The sequence below is a fragment of the Aethalodelphis obliquidens genome, unplaced genomic scaffold (assembly GCF_003676395.1).
Source record: "Aethalodelphis obliquidens isolate GAN/ISIS:26980383/991018 unplaced genomic scaffold, ASM367639v1 scaffold20, whole genome shotgun sequence".
Classification (NCBI taxonomy): Eukaryota; Metazoa; Chordata; class Mammalia; order Artiodactyla; family Delphinidae; genus Aethalodelphis; species Aethalodelphis obliquidens.
This window is the reverse complement of record NW_020837964.1, coordinates 17443953-17461445: the sequence shown is the minus strand read 5'-3', so window position 1 is coordinate 17461445 and position 17493 is coordinate 17443953. Positions and strand designations below refer to the sequence as shown.

General features: G+C 38.9%; 1 protein-coding gene across 4 annotated transcripts in view; it reads left to right on the top strand.

Moving 5' to 3' along the window:
* SNTB2 (syntrophin beta 2) overlaps positions 1–17493 on the top strand; it is a 102217-nt gene that overhangs the window by 50983 nt on the left and 33741 nt on the right. For all 4 annotated transcript variants that reach the window (XR_003435444.1, XR_003435445.1, XM_027119444.1 and 1 more), the window contains exons 3-4: positions 5618–5828; positions 12053–12195. Coding sequence is in view for 2 of the 4 variants with exons in the window: in XM_027119444.1 (XP_026975245.1) it covers positions 5618–5828; positions 12053–12195 (354 nt within the window). In the remaining 2 variants the exon portion in view is untranslated. The remainder of the gene's footprint in view (positions 1–5617; positions 5829–12052; positions 12196–17493) is intronic.

Sequence of the window (17493 nt, the reverse complement as noted above, 5' to 3'; positions counted from 1 at the left end):
ATTGCATTTCTCAGGAAATCCTCAGTGGTTTGACCAGAGGCCAGAACTCTTCACACTGTAGCTGTCTCTTCCTCTCTCCTGTGGGCCCAAACAATGACTGGCAGACTGCCTCCAAACTTTTATTCGTAGAATTTTCATTTGAATTTGTCTTTTAAAACAGCAGTAGACATTAGGAAACACTTTGTCCCCTTTATCAGCCCTAGGGGCTGCTTCTTTATAGGCAAACAGACTTCTGGATCCTAGAATCATTAGTCCTGTTTTGGAGTTTATTTTCTGTTTCTTCTAATTTAATTTTCTATTTTACAATCACTTTTTAAGAAACACTGCAAAATTTCTCTTCATGAAAAATCGGTGATTCTGTCCTGGGAACTGTTTTATTTCCTGTTTTCATCTTTTTCCAGCCTAGTGGTCCCATGATCTTTTCCTGCTTAATCAGGTTAAGTTTATTTTATATCAGACTTATTTTCCTTTCTTTCAGTTATTAATAAGTAGGATCTTTAACATCAGGATTTTCAGAGTTTAAACTGTGGCAAAGGAGCTGTGTCTGAGAGACTCTCCCAGGAACTGTATGAGGTATAAAGGCTTTTTCAGAAGGTGAATGTTTTGTGTCCGGAGAAGGATGAACTGATTCCTGCCTTTAGCTCTAAGTAGGTCAGTAGGAGGAGTGAAAGAAATTTTTTGTCATAGTTTTGCAACAACTTTTAGCATGCGATTAAGGATGTTAAGCTGGTTACAGTGCCAAAACAACCAGCTGGAAGTAAATAGCCTCTGTAGAAAACAACTAGCCTGGTATAAGGTCTAAATTAAGGACATCACTGGCTCTTGCACTCAGTTTGGTGGAATGAGGGTGGATATGAATCTTCTTCTGGGTTGAGGGTGGGGCAGTCACTGGCCGCTGGGGATGGGGAATGCTGAAACAATCAGCCGGCCTCTTTATTTTAGCTGAGTGCTTTACTCCCACTTCCAGAGGTAACTGGTGCCTCCAGTTCCCCAGCCTTTTCAGGATTCTGCAACGTGGATCGGCTTGGATTTGACCCTCCCCACTTTTCTTAGGTCTGCTCTGTTTGCCAGCTTCCAAAATTTTGTTGTAGTTGCTCTTCTCCTCTTCTCCCCTTTTCCCTGAGCTTGTAGGATTATGCTTTTTAAACATTCTCTTTAAAGTTTGGTGGTGACTTCTTACATACAGCACCAAAAGCACAGTACATAAAAGAAAAAATTGATAAGTTGAACTTCATTAAAATTAAAAACTTCTACTCTGTAACAGATACTGTGTACTGGAGTTCTCCAGAGAAAGAAGCAACGGGATGGATAGATAGTTAGGTAGATTTATTTATTTATTATAGGAATTAGCTCATGCAGTTGTGGAGACCAAGAAGTCCCATGATCTGTTGTGTGCAGGCTGGAGAAACAGGAAAACAAGTCTTATAATTCACCCCGAGTTCAAAGGCCCAAGAACCAGGAACGCCAATGTGTGAGGGCAGGAGAAGAAGATGGTTGTCCCAACTCAAGAAGAGAGCAAACTTGCCTGCCCCCCCACCGCTTTTTTATTCTATTCGTGCCCTCGGTGAATTGGATGATGCCCACCTGCATTGTCGAGGGCCATCTTCTTTACTCAGTCTACTGATGATGCTAATCCATTCCAGAAACACCCTCACAGACACACACAGAAATAATGTTTTACCAGCTACCTGGACATCCCTTAGCCCAGTCAAGTTGACACATAAAATTAACCGTCACACACTGTTAAGAGAACGAAAAGATAAGCTACAGACTGGGAGAAAATCTTTGTGAAATACATATCAGGTAAAGGACTGATATCCAAAATTTACAAAGAATTCCTAGGACTTCCCTGGTGGTGCAGTGGTTGAGAGTCTGCCTGCCGATGCAGGGGACACGGGTTCGTGCCCCGGTCCGGGAGGATCCCACATGCCGTGGAGCGGCTGGGCCTGTGAGCCATGGCCGCTGAGCCTGCGCGTCCGGAGCCTGTGCTCCGCAACAGGAGAGGCCACAGCAGTGAGAGGCCTGCGTACCGCAAAAAAAAAAAAGAATTTCTAAAGCTCAACAATAAGAAAACAACCCAATTTTAAAATGGACAATAGATCTGATCTGAACAGACACTTCACCAGAGAAGAACTACAGATGGCAAATAAGCATATGAAAGGTGCTCAGATCATATGCCATTAGGGAATTGCAAATTAAAACAATGAGTTACCACTATACACATATTAGAATGGCCAAAATCCACCTGACAGTACCACATGCTGGCAAAGATGTATAGTAACAGGAAGGCTTATTCATCGATGGTAGGAACGCAAAATGCTATGGCTACTTTGGAAGACAATTTGGCAGTTTCTTACAAAGCTAAACGTAGTCTTACCCTGTGACCCAGCAGTTGTGCTCCTTGGTATTTACACAGAGGGGTCAAAAACGTATATCCACACAAAAACCTACACACAAATGCTTTAATCGTAATTACTAAAACTTGAAAACAACCAAGAGGTCCTTCAATAAATAGGTGAATGGATAAACAAACTGTGGTTCATCCAGACAGTAGAGTATTATTCAATGATAAAAAGAGGTGAGCTGTCAAGCCACAGAAGACATGGAGGAACCTTAAATGCATATTGCTAAGTGAAAGAATCCAGTCTGAAAAGCTTACGTACTGTATGATTCCTTGGAAACAGTAAAAGGATCAGCAGCTGCCAGGAGTTCAGAGCCAGGGAGTGAGTGTAATATACTATTTTAAACCGTCCCATAATAAATGTATAACTATTTTTCTTTTAGAAAATATAATCTTTTTTTTTTTTTTTTTTTTTTTTGCGGTACGCAGGCCTTTCACTATTGTGGCCTCTCCCGTTGCGGAGCACAGGCTCCGGACGCGCAGGCTCAGTGGTCATGGCTCACGGGTCCAGCCGCTCTACAGCATGTGGGATCCTCCTGGACCGGGGCAGGAACCCGCATCCCGTGCATCGGCAGGTGGACCCTCAACCACTGCGCCACCAGGGAGGCCCCTAGAAAATATAATTTTTTTAGCCAACAAATATTTATGTTAAGGACCATGATGGCAACAATTGATATAGTGGAAAATAACATTAAAAAGAAAAAACATTATAAAGTAATATAGAGGACTAAACAAAGCTCAACGTGAATGTTAAGCTATTTGTCAGAAATCTCTTTTCTTCTACTTTTGCTGAGCTTTTAGGATGGAGGTGTTCCTCCTGACTAGGAATGTGTCCTGCTGGTGAGCTCTGTGTAGCCTCATCCTTCTTGGGTCCAATTAAACCTCCCCAGGCCATTCTCTTTTGTAATCCATCTTACATCCCACCATAAAATTATTATTATTATTATTTTGGCCATGCCAAGTAGCTTGTGGGATATATATATATATATATATATATATATATATATATATATATATCACATTTTGTTTATCCATTCCATCAATGGACATTTGGGTTGTTTCCACCTTTTGGTTATTGTGAATGATGCTGCTGTGAACCTAGGTGTACAGATATCTCATAAAATTATTTTTAATTCATTGTTTTGATCATATCGTTCCCTTGTTGAGAATCCTCAGTGATTCCATGTTGCTTACCAATTAATATTCAGACTTAACCTGCTGTTCAAAACCCTCTAAATTTTAATCCCAAGCTACTTCTCACTGTATTTAGCTATAGGATAGGAAATCAAATAAATTCATCAGAACTGTAACTAAAACAGAAAGCAGGATAGCTTATGACGCTGTTTAAAGATATTTCAAGTGTGGGCTTTGTGAAGTGTTTTGGCTGGTCACAGATCTTATTTTATGTTTTGACTATTTTCTAGAACTTTCTGGCCTACTTGGCTATTGCCCTAGAACTGTGAAGCCATATAAAACATGGATAGACTGGTGGCTAGACCTTCAGGTAGCTAGAAGGAGGGTAAGTCTAGTGGGAGGGCACGTGAGTGGGTAAGTAGGTAGGTACCAGGTAGATGTGTTTATAAATTGACTCACAGCATGACACCAGCTTGGTTAGTGTGCCCCAGAGGTGTAGAGGCCTCCATTGCAGTCCTGCTTTGCTACTCCCATCTTGGGAGTGCCTTTTTTAGCCAGGAACTTTGTGGTAGTCATCACAGTTCTTTATAGAAGTAGTTTTTGTAACCTGTAATTGTGTATTAGTTAATTATAAATTTTCTGCTTTCCGCATTAGATGATAGTCCCAGTGAGAGTAGAGACTAGTTTTTTTTGCCTATCTTTTTCACTGCTGTATCTCTAACACAGTGTCAAGCATAGAATCTGGCATACAGTAGGTTCTCAATAAATGTTTATTTAAGAAAGGGTGGGGCTTCCCTGGTGGCGCAGTGGTTGAGAGTCCGCCTGCCGATGCAGGAGACACGGGTTTGTGCGCCGGTCCAGGAAGATCCCACATGCCGCGGAGCGGCTAGGCCGGTGAGCCATGGCCGCTGAGCCTGCGCATCTGGAGCACAGCGCTCCGCAATGGGAGAGGCCGCAACAGTGAGAGGCCTGTGTAAAAAAAAAAGAAAGGGTGGACTGACCAGAGTTCAAATGAGAACGAATATTTGCCGTATTAAGTATGGCAAATTAAAATATTTGGAATTGTAAAGGAATTTCTAAACAGGACAAAAGAGAGGGATGCAAGCTTCAAGGCAGAAATGCCTAGTGTACATGTAAACTGGTCATCTTTGACAGGTGATGTGGGATCTGGTGACAGTGCTGCAAGGAAGCAAAGACTATCTTCAGAAAGATGAAAGAATAAAAAGATCTCTCCTTGGTCAGTGGCAGTTTGTCAATTTCCAGCCTACCACATTATTTTTCCATTTTAAAAGATATGTATGTTCACTGTTAGAACACAGCAGTGTATATATGTTAGTCATTTATTGAATGATTTTTAAAATTCATCTTGGCAAAAACTTTGATCAAAACACAAAATATTACCCAACAAATTGCTTTATAAGGAATTTGTTGAGTGTACTTTTTAAAAAATTTATGTAATTCCTAAAGGTTACTTTTGAAGTAGAGATTGTTCACAGTTGAGTATTAACAAATAATAGTCATAGAGTTGAAGATCTCTTAACTATTCTTCTACCATGACTCAGCGGATGATTTAATCATATAATGTTACCCAGACCCTCAAAAACAATTTCAAATTTTCGTAAAGAGTCATTCTTCAGCTATTTTCTTTATTTCACACAGTAGAAATTTCAGTTCACTGTTTGGCAGTAGGTTCTATATACCTTGCAATACTGTATACCAGAGTTTTCTAAGTATTTAAAAAATATATTAGTTCTTTCTTTACAATGTGCCTATGAGATTCAACACGCTTTCCATTTCTTTGACATGGAAATTAAGGCAAAGTGCAGTGTTCTACTACAGACTCTACAGTAGGTTCCCTTATCTTAGATCATTACATTAATACTGAAATAACAGACCCAGCAGTTAGTCTTTCCGATGATGATCTTTCCACATGTGGATCTCTCTGGAATTGGACCCTAAGGAATTAAGAGAAAGTATTTATATTCTGGAATGTAAAAGTAGATTTTCAGTTAAGTATGTTAAACCATGGCAGGTTTGATGGCTTCTGATCTAGCTCACTTTTTTTTTTCTTTTTCCACACAGATTGATAGAGCTACATTCTCCTGATAGCAGGAACACGTTGATCCTACGTTGCAAGGATACAGCCACAGCACACTCCTGGTTCGTAGCTATCCACACCAACATAATGGCTCTCCTCCCACAGGTGTTGGCTGAACTCAATGCCATGCTTGGTGCAACCAGTACAGCAGGAGGCAGCAAGGAGGTTAAGCACATTGCCTGGCTGGCAGAACAGGTAGGCTGGGAGGCAGGGCAGGGTCTCACCAGGTCACTACTCAGAGCCAGGATGCTTCCCCCATTTCGTATGTCTGTAATGTTTATCATGCAGTCAGGCCCTGGATGTCTAGCTTGCAGATCTTTTGTTAGTCTTCTGTTTCTCCTCCCCTAGTGTTTAGTTGTTTGTTGCTAATTATCACCTCTACCAGAAGAATTGACTGTCATGATCATCATCATCATAACATAACTAAAAAGGGGTTCTTAGTAACATCTGTATCCTTAATGACTAAAGATAATTTTCACGGTTTTAGAATAGGATCAGCAAACTTCTTCTACAAAGGGCTATTAGTGCTACAACTACTTGACTCTGCCATTATAGCAAGAAAACAGTCATAGACAATATGAACATGAATAGATGTGACTGTGTTTCAATAAAACTTTATTTACGAAAAGAGATAAGTGGGCTGTATTTGGCCCACAAGTCATAGTTTCCCAATTCCTGTTCTAGTCTATTGACAGAGTTTCAGGGACAACAGGCTTACTCCCCTGGTCTGGGAAAAATATAAAATATACAAAACACTTTACAAGCCATTAAACACATGTATAGTTGTCTTCTACAACTGAAAAATGAAAAGAAGAGAAACAAGAAAACCTAAGTAGATGTTGGGTGAAGGGAAAGGAAGGATATAATCCAAGTTAGTTTAGATCCAAATTTGGCAAAAGGGAGTCTAAAAGTTCTACATGATATTACAATACATCCTTTTTCTTTCTGGTCCTTCACTGTCAGCTGGGCCAGAGGGAGTTGAAAACAGAAGACAGAATAGGGATTCAGAGATGAGTGTTCAAGTGCTAGCTCTGTTTTTCACTGGTTTTAGATCTTTTTAAAAGTGCCTTCATATCTTTGCATCCTAGTTTCTTCGTGTGTGCAAGGGGGCAGGGATTATTGCATCAGTATCAGCCCAGACAGGTTTTGTTCTTTTGCGTTGTTGTTTTGTTTTAAATACAGTTTCCCAGGTCTGGCTTCCCATGTTCCCCATCAAGAGTTCACATTTGGTAGACCGATGGCGGGGCCTGGAAATCTCATTTGGCTCCCTAGGTGATTGTGTAGTGGATTTTGGACTCCACTGATTTAGTTTTTTTTCAGCCATGAAATTTTACAAACATTCCAAATAATGATTCTAATAAATTATAACACAGAATTCGTACTGTGATGATTTCTAGGAGTCATAAATAGAATAACTAAGCAGAAGAAACTAATGAAAATCATGGTATAAGTATTTACAACTTCGAAAGTTTTAGTTTTTTAGTTTTGTTTATCATTGTTTCTATATTTTTATATGCTGGTTGAAAACCTCGATTGAGTGGTAATTGTTCTGTGCTTTCAGCAATGTTAGAAATCTTCATGATTTTAAAAAGGTGATACATTCACATAGTTCCAAGGTCAGAATAAAAAGTTAATAGGTGATGTCTTACTCTCCTTCTGCTCCCTCATCCGCCTAATTCCTACCCCTTTGCACCCAGGGAGGTAATCACTTTCATTCCTTTCTACTGAGTCTTTTGAGAGTTTCTTTATGCAAATAAAAGCAATTATGAATATATATTCTTCTTTTTCTCTTTTATAAAAGAAGATGGCATATTATTCACACTACTTTATACCTTGCTTGTTTCTTTCATTAGGCAATATATCCTGGAGATCTTTCCATATCAAAGCACAGAGAGCATTCTTTTTCACAACTGTATAGTTTTCCATTGTGTAGCTGTAGTTAAATAAGCACTCCCCCCAGTTTTGTTGTCATAATCTTTTGCCATTACAAAGAATGCTATAATGAATAACCTTGTACTTTGTCCTTTCAAACATGTGCTTTCCAAACTCTTTGGTTCCTGAGTTCAGATAGATCAGATAACAAGGGAACACACATTATCTGAATGTATTTGGTTCTTAAGTTTCTAGTAGTGAGCAGTAAAACTTTGGTTAGAAAGGAATTTATCCAAAGTTTTACATCATTTCCTGAGCTTTGATCGTTAGAGTTCATAGAACAGGAGATATTTCTATACCTATCGGATAAATCCCAGAAGCACAGGTTCAAAGGGTATATTAGTAATCTATCTCTATAAAACAAATTACCCCCAAGAGTTAGTGACTTTGAAATAACATTTACCTCCCACAGTTTCTAAGGATCAGGAATCTGGTAGCAGTTTAGCTTCCTGGTTCTGGCCTGGGACGCTTCATGAAGTTGCAGTCAAGCTGTCAGCAAGGGTGGCAGTCATCTGAGGGCTTGACTGGGTTGGCAGGTCCACTTCCAACATGATTCATTTATATAGCTGTTAGCAGGAGGTCTCAGTTTCTTACTGCTTGTTGGCAGAAGTCCTCAGTTCCTTGCTACGCAGGCCTTTCCACAAGATTGGCTGAGTGTCCTCGAGACATGGCTGTGGGTTTTTGTCAGAGCAAGTGATCTGACAGAGAGAACAAGATGGAAGCCACAATACATTTTATGACCTAGTCTCTTCTCTATTCTTTTCATTAGAAGTGAGTTACTAAGTCCAGTCTATACCCCAGGGCTCCAGCTCTTAAAGGGAAGAATGGTAAAGAATTTGTGGACATCTTTTTAAACTACCACAAAAGGTATATGTATTTGTAATTTTGATAAATATTGCCAAATTTGCCTTCCATCAAGATTGAACTAATTTAAATTCCCACCAGCAACGTATGAGAGTTGCCAGACCTTTAAAGTGAACTTAATTTGGTTTATGCTACATACAGACAAGTAGAAAGGAGAAAAATAAAGCCACAAATTCATCACAGTCTGCCCTTTATGGACTGTATTTATGTGTGTGTTTCCTCCACTCAGTTGTGAGCTCTTGGAAGATAGGAGCACATTTTTCCCAAATCTTTAGTCCCTAGAGAACTTAGCCTAATGCTTTGTAAATAGTAGATGTTCACTAATTTTTTTCCTTTGTCTACATATATACATGCAAAAAGCAAACGAACAAGTCATTAATTATAAAATACTGTCCAAGAACACAAGCTCAGGGTTGGAAAATAATACCAAGTCGAAAAGTTTCAAATTCTTTAAAAATAGTATCACGGAACTAATCCAAAGTGCTGTTTCTAAACTATTCATGATTTTTACTTTTTCCAAGTAGTTGTTTGGGTTACCCAAATCAAATACACTTAGAATAAGTTGTTCAAGCAAGACTGGATACCATTTCTCAGAGGTATTATTTATAATGAACTTATGTATGTGATAAGAGTTGCCTTTTTTAACGGTAAGATTGTTTAATTCTATGAGTATGGTCAGGATAATTTTAGATCATGTAATCTTTTTAAAATAGGTAAACATTTATTTTAGCAATAGATGTGTTTCCTGAAAAGCTTGCATATGAATGAAACTGTTTCAGTTGTAAAGAAAAGATAGTTATCATTTATTTAACTTTAAATGATCTCTCCTTAACTTATCTGTTTGTTATTTCACATTGTCATAAATTGAATTTGCTTAGAATAGGGAAAACCTATGCTACAGATGTTCGGTAACTAATAAATAATCTGTTCTGTGCAAGGCACTTCTATCTTTATTGATACTGATTTTTATGTGACTGATAGTTTACCTTTTAGTTGGTTATATTCTTAAGATGGAATCTTCTCTAAGTCCACCAAATGAGGGGACATACGTTACCTACGAAATAAGTATTTTTAAGCATTTGAGTGTTGGTAGAAAAGCCAAGACAGCCAAAGAAAGCTTTGTTGTCACAGTTCCTACCTTGTCCCTGGTTATTCTCAAACTGTGTAAAGACTCAAATTAGGAACATATACACTAAATCAGGATCAGTGGAACAATTTATTTTTTGCTCTATGTTTTCTATTGTAATAATAAAATACATAAGTAGCAGAAGTACATCACCTCTTAAAAAGATTTGTGGGATGAAGAGATTTAGGGAATGAATAATAACTATTATTAATTTTTCATCTTTAGTGCTATTCAACTCTAGTTATTAGAAAATAAAATTTGGAGAAGGCTATTGTTTGGCCAGGTGTATGCATGTGTGGGTATTGAAACACAAGCAAAGCAGCACCCTAACTTTAGTATCCCTTTTTTCTCTGGCCAAAAACTCGATAGTGGGGAAAAAAAACACCTCAGTAGTGGAGTCCCAAGGCTGCTTGTACTGATACCACAACCAAAAACACATACTACATATAGCAGGCAGCATTTTGATTCCAGTGAAAGCAAACAGTATCCTTATAAGTTAAGGCAAATAGGCAAACAGAATGACTTAAACTGAGGTTTCATTTTTCTCCAATGGTAAGTAGAAGAGGGAAAAGATAGTCTCCAAAAACTAAGGACTCAAAAGAGCTAAAGAATTAACACCTTTTTTTTTTTTTTTAATAATTTATTTGGTTGTGCCCTGTCAGTTGCGGCAGACGGGCTCCTTAGTTGTGGCATGCATGTGGGATCTAGCTCCCTGACCAGAGATTGAACCCAGGCCCCCTGCATTGGGAGCATGGAGTCTTAACCACTGCGCCACCAGGGAAGTCCCAAGAATAAACACTTTTTAAAAATTGTTAATTGAAAGAAAAGTTCTCTGTCTTGAAATTGCATATTTGCTTGTATTGGCATTAGCAGTTTTCCTTTCTCTTCTTTGGGAAGAAATACATTTAATTTAGGTTTTCTAAATGCATATACTCTGATCTAGTGTTCAAAATCTCTCTTATAACTTAGCAAAAAAATTAATTAAAAAAATCAGATAGTCATTTTATCCCTTTGGGAAGATACATTTTTACATTATTTTCCCTATGAAATATTATGCATAACAATCTCGGAGGCAAAGACTTAGTAGTGCACATAAACTAGAAATCCCTTCGGGGTATCTACGACCCCAAAATTTAAGAATCCAAGAGAACCTCTTTACAGCTGATACTCTCCCTCCAGATATTACTTTAGACTAATATAGAGTCTTAGAAAACTTGGGTTCACTGGTAAGGAAAGTATTAATTATTTCTACCATACTTTGATTGAATACTCAGGGTTGCGTCGTGTATTTTGTGCTTTCAGCACAGGGTCGAACATGGGTAACTTCACTGGTTGGAATTCATTTCCCCTTCCTGGAATCAGCTCATGGCTGTAGCTAGGAGAAAAGCATCCCAGTGGTAGATGTTATAGCACAGAACCGAACCACTCAGGTCACTTTTCAGATTATAGATGTATTCTTAAGGGGCTCTGACATGTTCATATTACCTTCAGAAGTCATTAAGGAAGAGAAAATAAAAAGCAGATCTGAAGACAAGTAAGAGACAAGTAATTCATCAATTTAAATTCACCTTGAAGCCATCAGTGATAGTGATCAGAAAAGATGAGGGTTAAAATACTCTGTTGTTAAGCATTCCCTGCTCAAAGTTCTCATCTTATGAAGGCAAACATTTTGATGATACCAGGGCTTTTCTTGAACATAGTCTTTTGTTTTTTAGTCTTGGATCCTTGACAATATGTATAAGTAGTGGTTGTTTTCCTACATTTTTAAACCATCATAGAGATAACTGAGTTTTATGCAATTAAATGCAATGGTACACTTGAAACTGAAACATAAACTTCCTGAACTATAATGGGGAACTCTTTGAAAATAGTTTATATCAACGTTTTCCAAAATACAGCATAATTGGTCATATTGGCGTTTAAAAAAGATAAAATAGAAATTAGCGGAGTACGTTGCACAAAGTATAGGAATTGTGTTGTTTTGGAAATTTTTAAATTCAATATTTATATGTATGTGTTGAGTTGCAATGTAAAATGTATTTCTTATTGTAGGTCTTGATCAAAAATATTTGAAAAACAATGATGTTTATATTATACAGACTCATTTGGTAATAGTTTCTATCCTGTACTTAGAAGATGTTACTCCCACATCAGACATATTAAAACTATTATCATTTTGAACAGAGTACTATGTATTTAATTAGAATTGGTGATAATTAGTTATTGTGGAATAGGGATAAAACTGTGTCATATCATTAGAAAATGTCTGTAACTCACTCAGGGAGAGCTTTCTTAAACTACACAATCCACCTCACACCTCCCAGTGGAGAATCCCTGCCAGTGGGAAGGAACCTGATGGGATGTTTCCTTTTCCTCACATCTGTTAGGAAGGGGAACCAGAATAGAGACCCACTATCTTAGGCCGTCACTGAAGGAACTTTTACAGTTACAGATCATTATAGTTAGCTCTACTTTCTGGATTTCACCAATGTAACAGGCAAAACTAGATGGTGGAAGACAACAGTGGAGACCTGTCCTCATGGCTGTGACTGAGAAGGATTTGCTGCTTTATGACTGTATGCCGTGGACAAGGGATGCCTGGGCATCACCGTGTCATAGCTACCCTCTTGTTGCCACAAGGTAAGACTAAAGACAAAAAAAAAAAAATGTCTATCCTCCTCTAAATCTACTAAAGAATTTAAAAATGAATTCTATTATCTTTTAGGTGGCTAAAATAACATTTAAGTAGCTGATGTAGTTGATTTAGACAAAAACTTTTCTTTCACAACCTTATTGATTATTTTGCAGCTCCTAGCTCAAAATAAATGGTTTCTGTCACTAGTATTTTTGTGTGTATTTTTTAAGATGTTGAAGCAGCTTCCTAACTGCTCTTTTCAAGACTTGCTTAGTCATGAAGATAAGTAAATAGTGGGGTTTTTTTCCTTTACTTTATTGACTGTGACTAGAAAACCACTGAAATAGTGGCAGCATTTTGATTGAGTGATGAAATCATTTAAACAAGACTGTGGTACCGTGGATAAACCACACAACTCAGCCAAAACATTCTTCAACTTCTCTTTCTAGTATAAGAGTACATAATTTTGATTCCATCAAATAAACATTTATTTGACCTGAAGCAACAGGATGTTTCTAGCATGTCCAATGTGGGGAGCTGGAAGGGAAAAGAATAGAGAAATGTAGATTTGGGGACCAAGATGTCTTAAGAAATTACTAGAAAGTAGTTATCTAGTGTGAAACTAGAAAACATGTTCACGTTCGGTGTTATTTGGGCTTAAAAAGAATCAGGTTTTGGGCTTCCCTGGTGGCGCAGTGGTTTAGAGTCCGCCTGCCAATGCAGGGGACACAGGTTCGTGCCCCGGTCCGGGAAGATCCCACATGCCGCGGAGCGGCTGGGCCCGTGAGCCATGGCCGCTGAGCCTGCACGTCTGGAGCCTGTGCTCTGCAACGGGAGAGGCCACAGCAGTGAGAGGCCCGCGTACCGCAAAAAAAAAAAAAAAAAAAAAGGGGGAGCCCCAGAGAAAATACTTGGTAGTCAGAAAGGCTAAATGGTGGAGCCATCTGGTATGTCCCACGGGCAACAGTATGGGGGCTCCTGCTTTCAGCAGACAGAGAGTCACGTGAAGCAGAGTATTCTTCTATTCCAGGAAGGCTTCTATGTTATGTAGGATTTCCTTCAATTTGCCAAGTTCCCTTACATATATCACTCTTTTTATAAAAATATAATTTCCACATAGCTTTTCAGGAGTTTCTGTGTAATTTAGAGCTGGAGCCCTTAGATCACAGAATAGAGATAAAGGATTTATTGAGCCTCAGAGTTAGGGAAGTGTGCCCTCATTAATTCCTTCAGGACATAATGGTCCTTCAGAAAGACTGAATTTAACCATCAGTTTCTCTGGTTCTATTTATTTTTAAAATTCTCACTAAATTATAACCTCCTTGAGGTCAAGAACTATGACTTAGCTCAGCATTTCCCATAATGCTTTGTGTATAGTAGACCTTCAATAAATCTTAGTTGAAATAAATTCTGTTACTTAAATTACAGTTTATGTCTTAGTTATATTGGGAACATGACAGGAATTGTAACAAAACATGTAGACATGTCTCAGTAGATATAATTAGAGCAATTAAATTTATATTTTCTAAAGAGTTAGAGCTTATGAATATGACTGTCCAGATCTCTTAAGCTTAAATTTTATGGAAGAGGCTTATGCTCTAGTTATGATCATAGAATGCAAGGAGGGTAACTATATCCTTAGACATTTCCTTTACTGGGTGTTTTACTGGAGGGATGGAGCAGAAACCTATGACATCCCCTAGATGAGCCTTTGTTCAATATAGAAATTACAATCTCATAAACAAATAATTTCTGGACATTGACTAGACTGGACCTAGACCACCAAGATACTTTGGTACTAAACAAGGAAATGGGGTGGTTGTGTGGGTACTCTCAGTGTGGTATTAATTTGCAACTAAGGAAAAGATATAAATAAGATTTAAAACTCGTAGAAAAAAAATACAGGAGTAGATCTTAATGGTCTTGGCTTAGGCAGAGCCTTCTTAGATACAACACCAAAGCACAAGCAACAAGAGAATAAATAAATAAATTGGACTTAATCAAAGTTAAAAACTTTTTTGCTTCATATGTCACCATTAAGAAAGTGAAAAAACCCACAGAATGGGAGAAAATATTTGCAAATCACATATCTAATCTGGGACTTGTATCTAGAAAATATAAAGAACTCCTACAACTCAATAATGAAAAGATAAATTACCCAATTAAAAAATCGGAAAAGGATCTGAGTAGACGTTTGTTCAAAGAAGATATGCAAATGGCCGATAAGCACATGAAAAGGTGCTCGGCATAATTAGCCATCAGGGACTTGGAAATTGAAACCACAATGAACTATCACTTCCCACCCACTAGGATGGCTATAATTAAAAAGATAGTATGCAAGAGTAGACTAAGATGTAGGAGAAAATAGAACCTTATACACTACTGGTGGGAGTGTAAAATGGTGCAGTTGATGTGGAAAAATCTGAAAGTTCCCGAAAAGGATAAACATAGTCACTGTATGACCCAGCAATTCCACTCCTAGGTTGTATATCCAAGAGAAATGAAAAATGTCCACACAAAAATTTATTCATGAAAGTTCATAACAGCATCATTCATGACACCTAAACAGTGGAAACAATCCAAGTGTCCATCAGCTGATGAACAGATAAACAAAATGTGGCATATCCATACAATGAAATTTTTTTTTTTTTTTTTTTTGCGGTACGCGGGCCTCTCACTGTTGTGGCCTCTCCCGTTGCGGAGCACAGGCTCCGGACGCGCAGGCTCAGCGGCCATGGCTCACAGGCCCAGCCGCTCTGCGGCATGTGGGATCTTCCCGGACCGGGGCACGAACCCGTGTCCCCTGCATCGGCAGGCAGACTCTCAACCACTGCGCCACCAGGGAAGCCCATACAATGGAATATTATTCAGCAAAAAAATAAAAAATGTTCTGATACACACTGCAGCATGGATGAACCTTGAAAACATTATATTAAGTGAAAAGAGCCAGATGCAAAAGACCACATATTGTATGATTCCATTTATATGAAATGTCCAGAATAGGCAAATCTATACAGACAGAAAGTAGATTTGTTGTTGCCAGGGTTTTTTTGGCGGGGGAGCGGGGAGGGAGTTGGGAGAAATAGGGAGTGACTGCTAGTGGGTATAGGGATTCTTTTTAGGGTAATGAAAAGATTGTGCTAAGATTGTGCTGATGGTTGCAAAACTCTCATTATACTAAAGTCCATTGAACTGTGTACACTTTTAAGTGGTAAAGTGTATGGTATGTGAATTATATCTCAGTAAAGCTGTTATAAATAAAACAAAAGCCAACAAGATTTAATAGAAGGGAATAAGACCAATCCTTAAACTGAGTTTGAGTTCCTAATAGCTACTTATATTAGGTAATTGGGAGCATTGTTACTTAATCTTTCTATGCCACAGACTTTTCATTTGTTAAGTGGACCCTAATGAGATAGAGGGGGTGTGAGTATTAAAATGAGTCAATACTTTTAAAATGCCTACAGTGGTACCTGACACATTGTAGGCGCTTAAGTAAGTGTTAGCTTCTTTAATTATAATAATTATTTATTATTAAGTGAAAATATGTCAAGGAAGAATTTGTGTAAAAAGTATAATTGGTTTTTTGACATTGTTAAAAGAAGAGCTTAGCTCTAAACCAACAGTTTTTATGAGTAGTGAAAGTTTCATATTAAATGTGAGGAATTCAGATATATATTTGTTTTTGTTTTTGTTTTTTATTATTTATTGGCTGCATTGGGTCTTTGTTGCTCCGCGTGGGCTTTCTCTAGCTGCGACGAGTGGAGGCTACTCTTCATTTCGGTGTGCGGGCTTCTCATTGTGGTGGCTTCTCGTTGCGGAGCACGGGCTCTAGGCACGCGGGCTTTAGTAGTTGTGGCACACGGTCTCAGTAGTTGTGGCTCAAGGGCTCTAGAGCGCAGGCTCAGTAGTTGTAGCGCACTGGGCTTAGTTGCTCTGCAACATGTGGGATCTTCCCAGACCAGGGCTCGAACCGTTGTCCCCTGCATTGGCAGGCAAATTCTTAACCATTGCACCACCAGGGAAGTCCCTCTTAATACGTTTAATTAATTAATGAAACAGCAAGGATTCTTCACTCCTTGCCCAGGAAGTACTGGTGGATTAGGAGCAAAAGTGACAGGCAGATGAGAGGTTTAGTTTTTCCGTGTGGCTGTGTTGGCCAAATGGAATTGGTTGAAGTCACTTCTTGATAGAATTAAGGGGGCTTAATCATCCTCTGCCTCCTAGAGAGGTTAGAGTATCGCCACTGAAAGAGACCAGAGGAGGAACCCAGACCAGAAGGTATCCAGTAAAGAGAGGCAAAGCCAGAAAGTGGTGTGCTTATGTCTTTTTAGTGTGGAGGAAAGAGGCAGTTTGAGATACATGTGAGTAACGAGAAAGGGCTGAATGTTCACTTTCACTAATTCTAATACTTTGGAACATGTTCTTATGAGTGGATGAGATACACACACACACAAGGGTAACATAAACATATAGAGAAGGAAAAGATTAAGGACCTTGATGATCTAATAGCAAAGGTAGATAGTCCCTGATAAATTAAGAATTAATTGCAGTTCAAAAATCAAAGAAGGGAACTTCCCTGGTGGTGCAGTGGTTAAGAATCCTCCTGCCAGTGCAGGCGACATGGGTTCGAGCCCTGGTCCACGAAGATCCCACATGCTGCAGAGCAACTAAGCCTGTGTGCCACAACTACTGAGCCTGCGCTCTAGAGCCCGTGCTTCACAACAAGAGAAGCCACCGCTCGCTGCAACTAGAGTAAGCCCGCGTGCAGCAACGAAGACCCAGTGCAGCCAAAAGTAAATAAATAAAATAAGTAAATTTTAAAAAAAAATCAAAGAAGGGCTTCCCTGGTGATGCAGTGGTTAAGAATCCACCTGCCAATGCAGGGGACACGGGTTCGAGCCCTTGTCCAGGAAGATCCCACATGCTGCAGCCAACTAAGCCCGTGCGCCACAACTACTGAGCCTGCTCTCTAGAGCCCATGGGCCACAACTACTGAACCCGCGTGCCACAGCTATTGAAGCCCACGCACGTAGAGCCCGTACTCCGCAACAAGAGAAGTCACCGCAATGAGAAGCCTGCGCACCTCAGCGGAGAGTAGCCCCTGCTCGCCACAATTAGAGAAAGCCTGCGCCCAGCAATGAAGACCCAACACAGCCAAAAATAAATAAAATAAATTTTAAAAATCAAAGAACACTGTTAGGGTAATATAAATTAACATGAGTTAACCATTTATATTGGCTTGCACATTTATAGATTCTTGGAAACCAAAAGTGTGTGTGTGTGTTTACTTAATAGCTGAT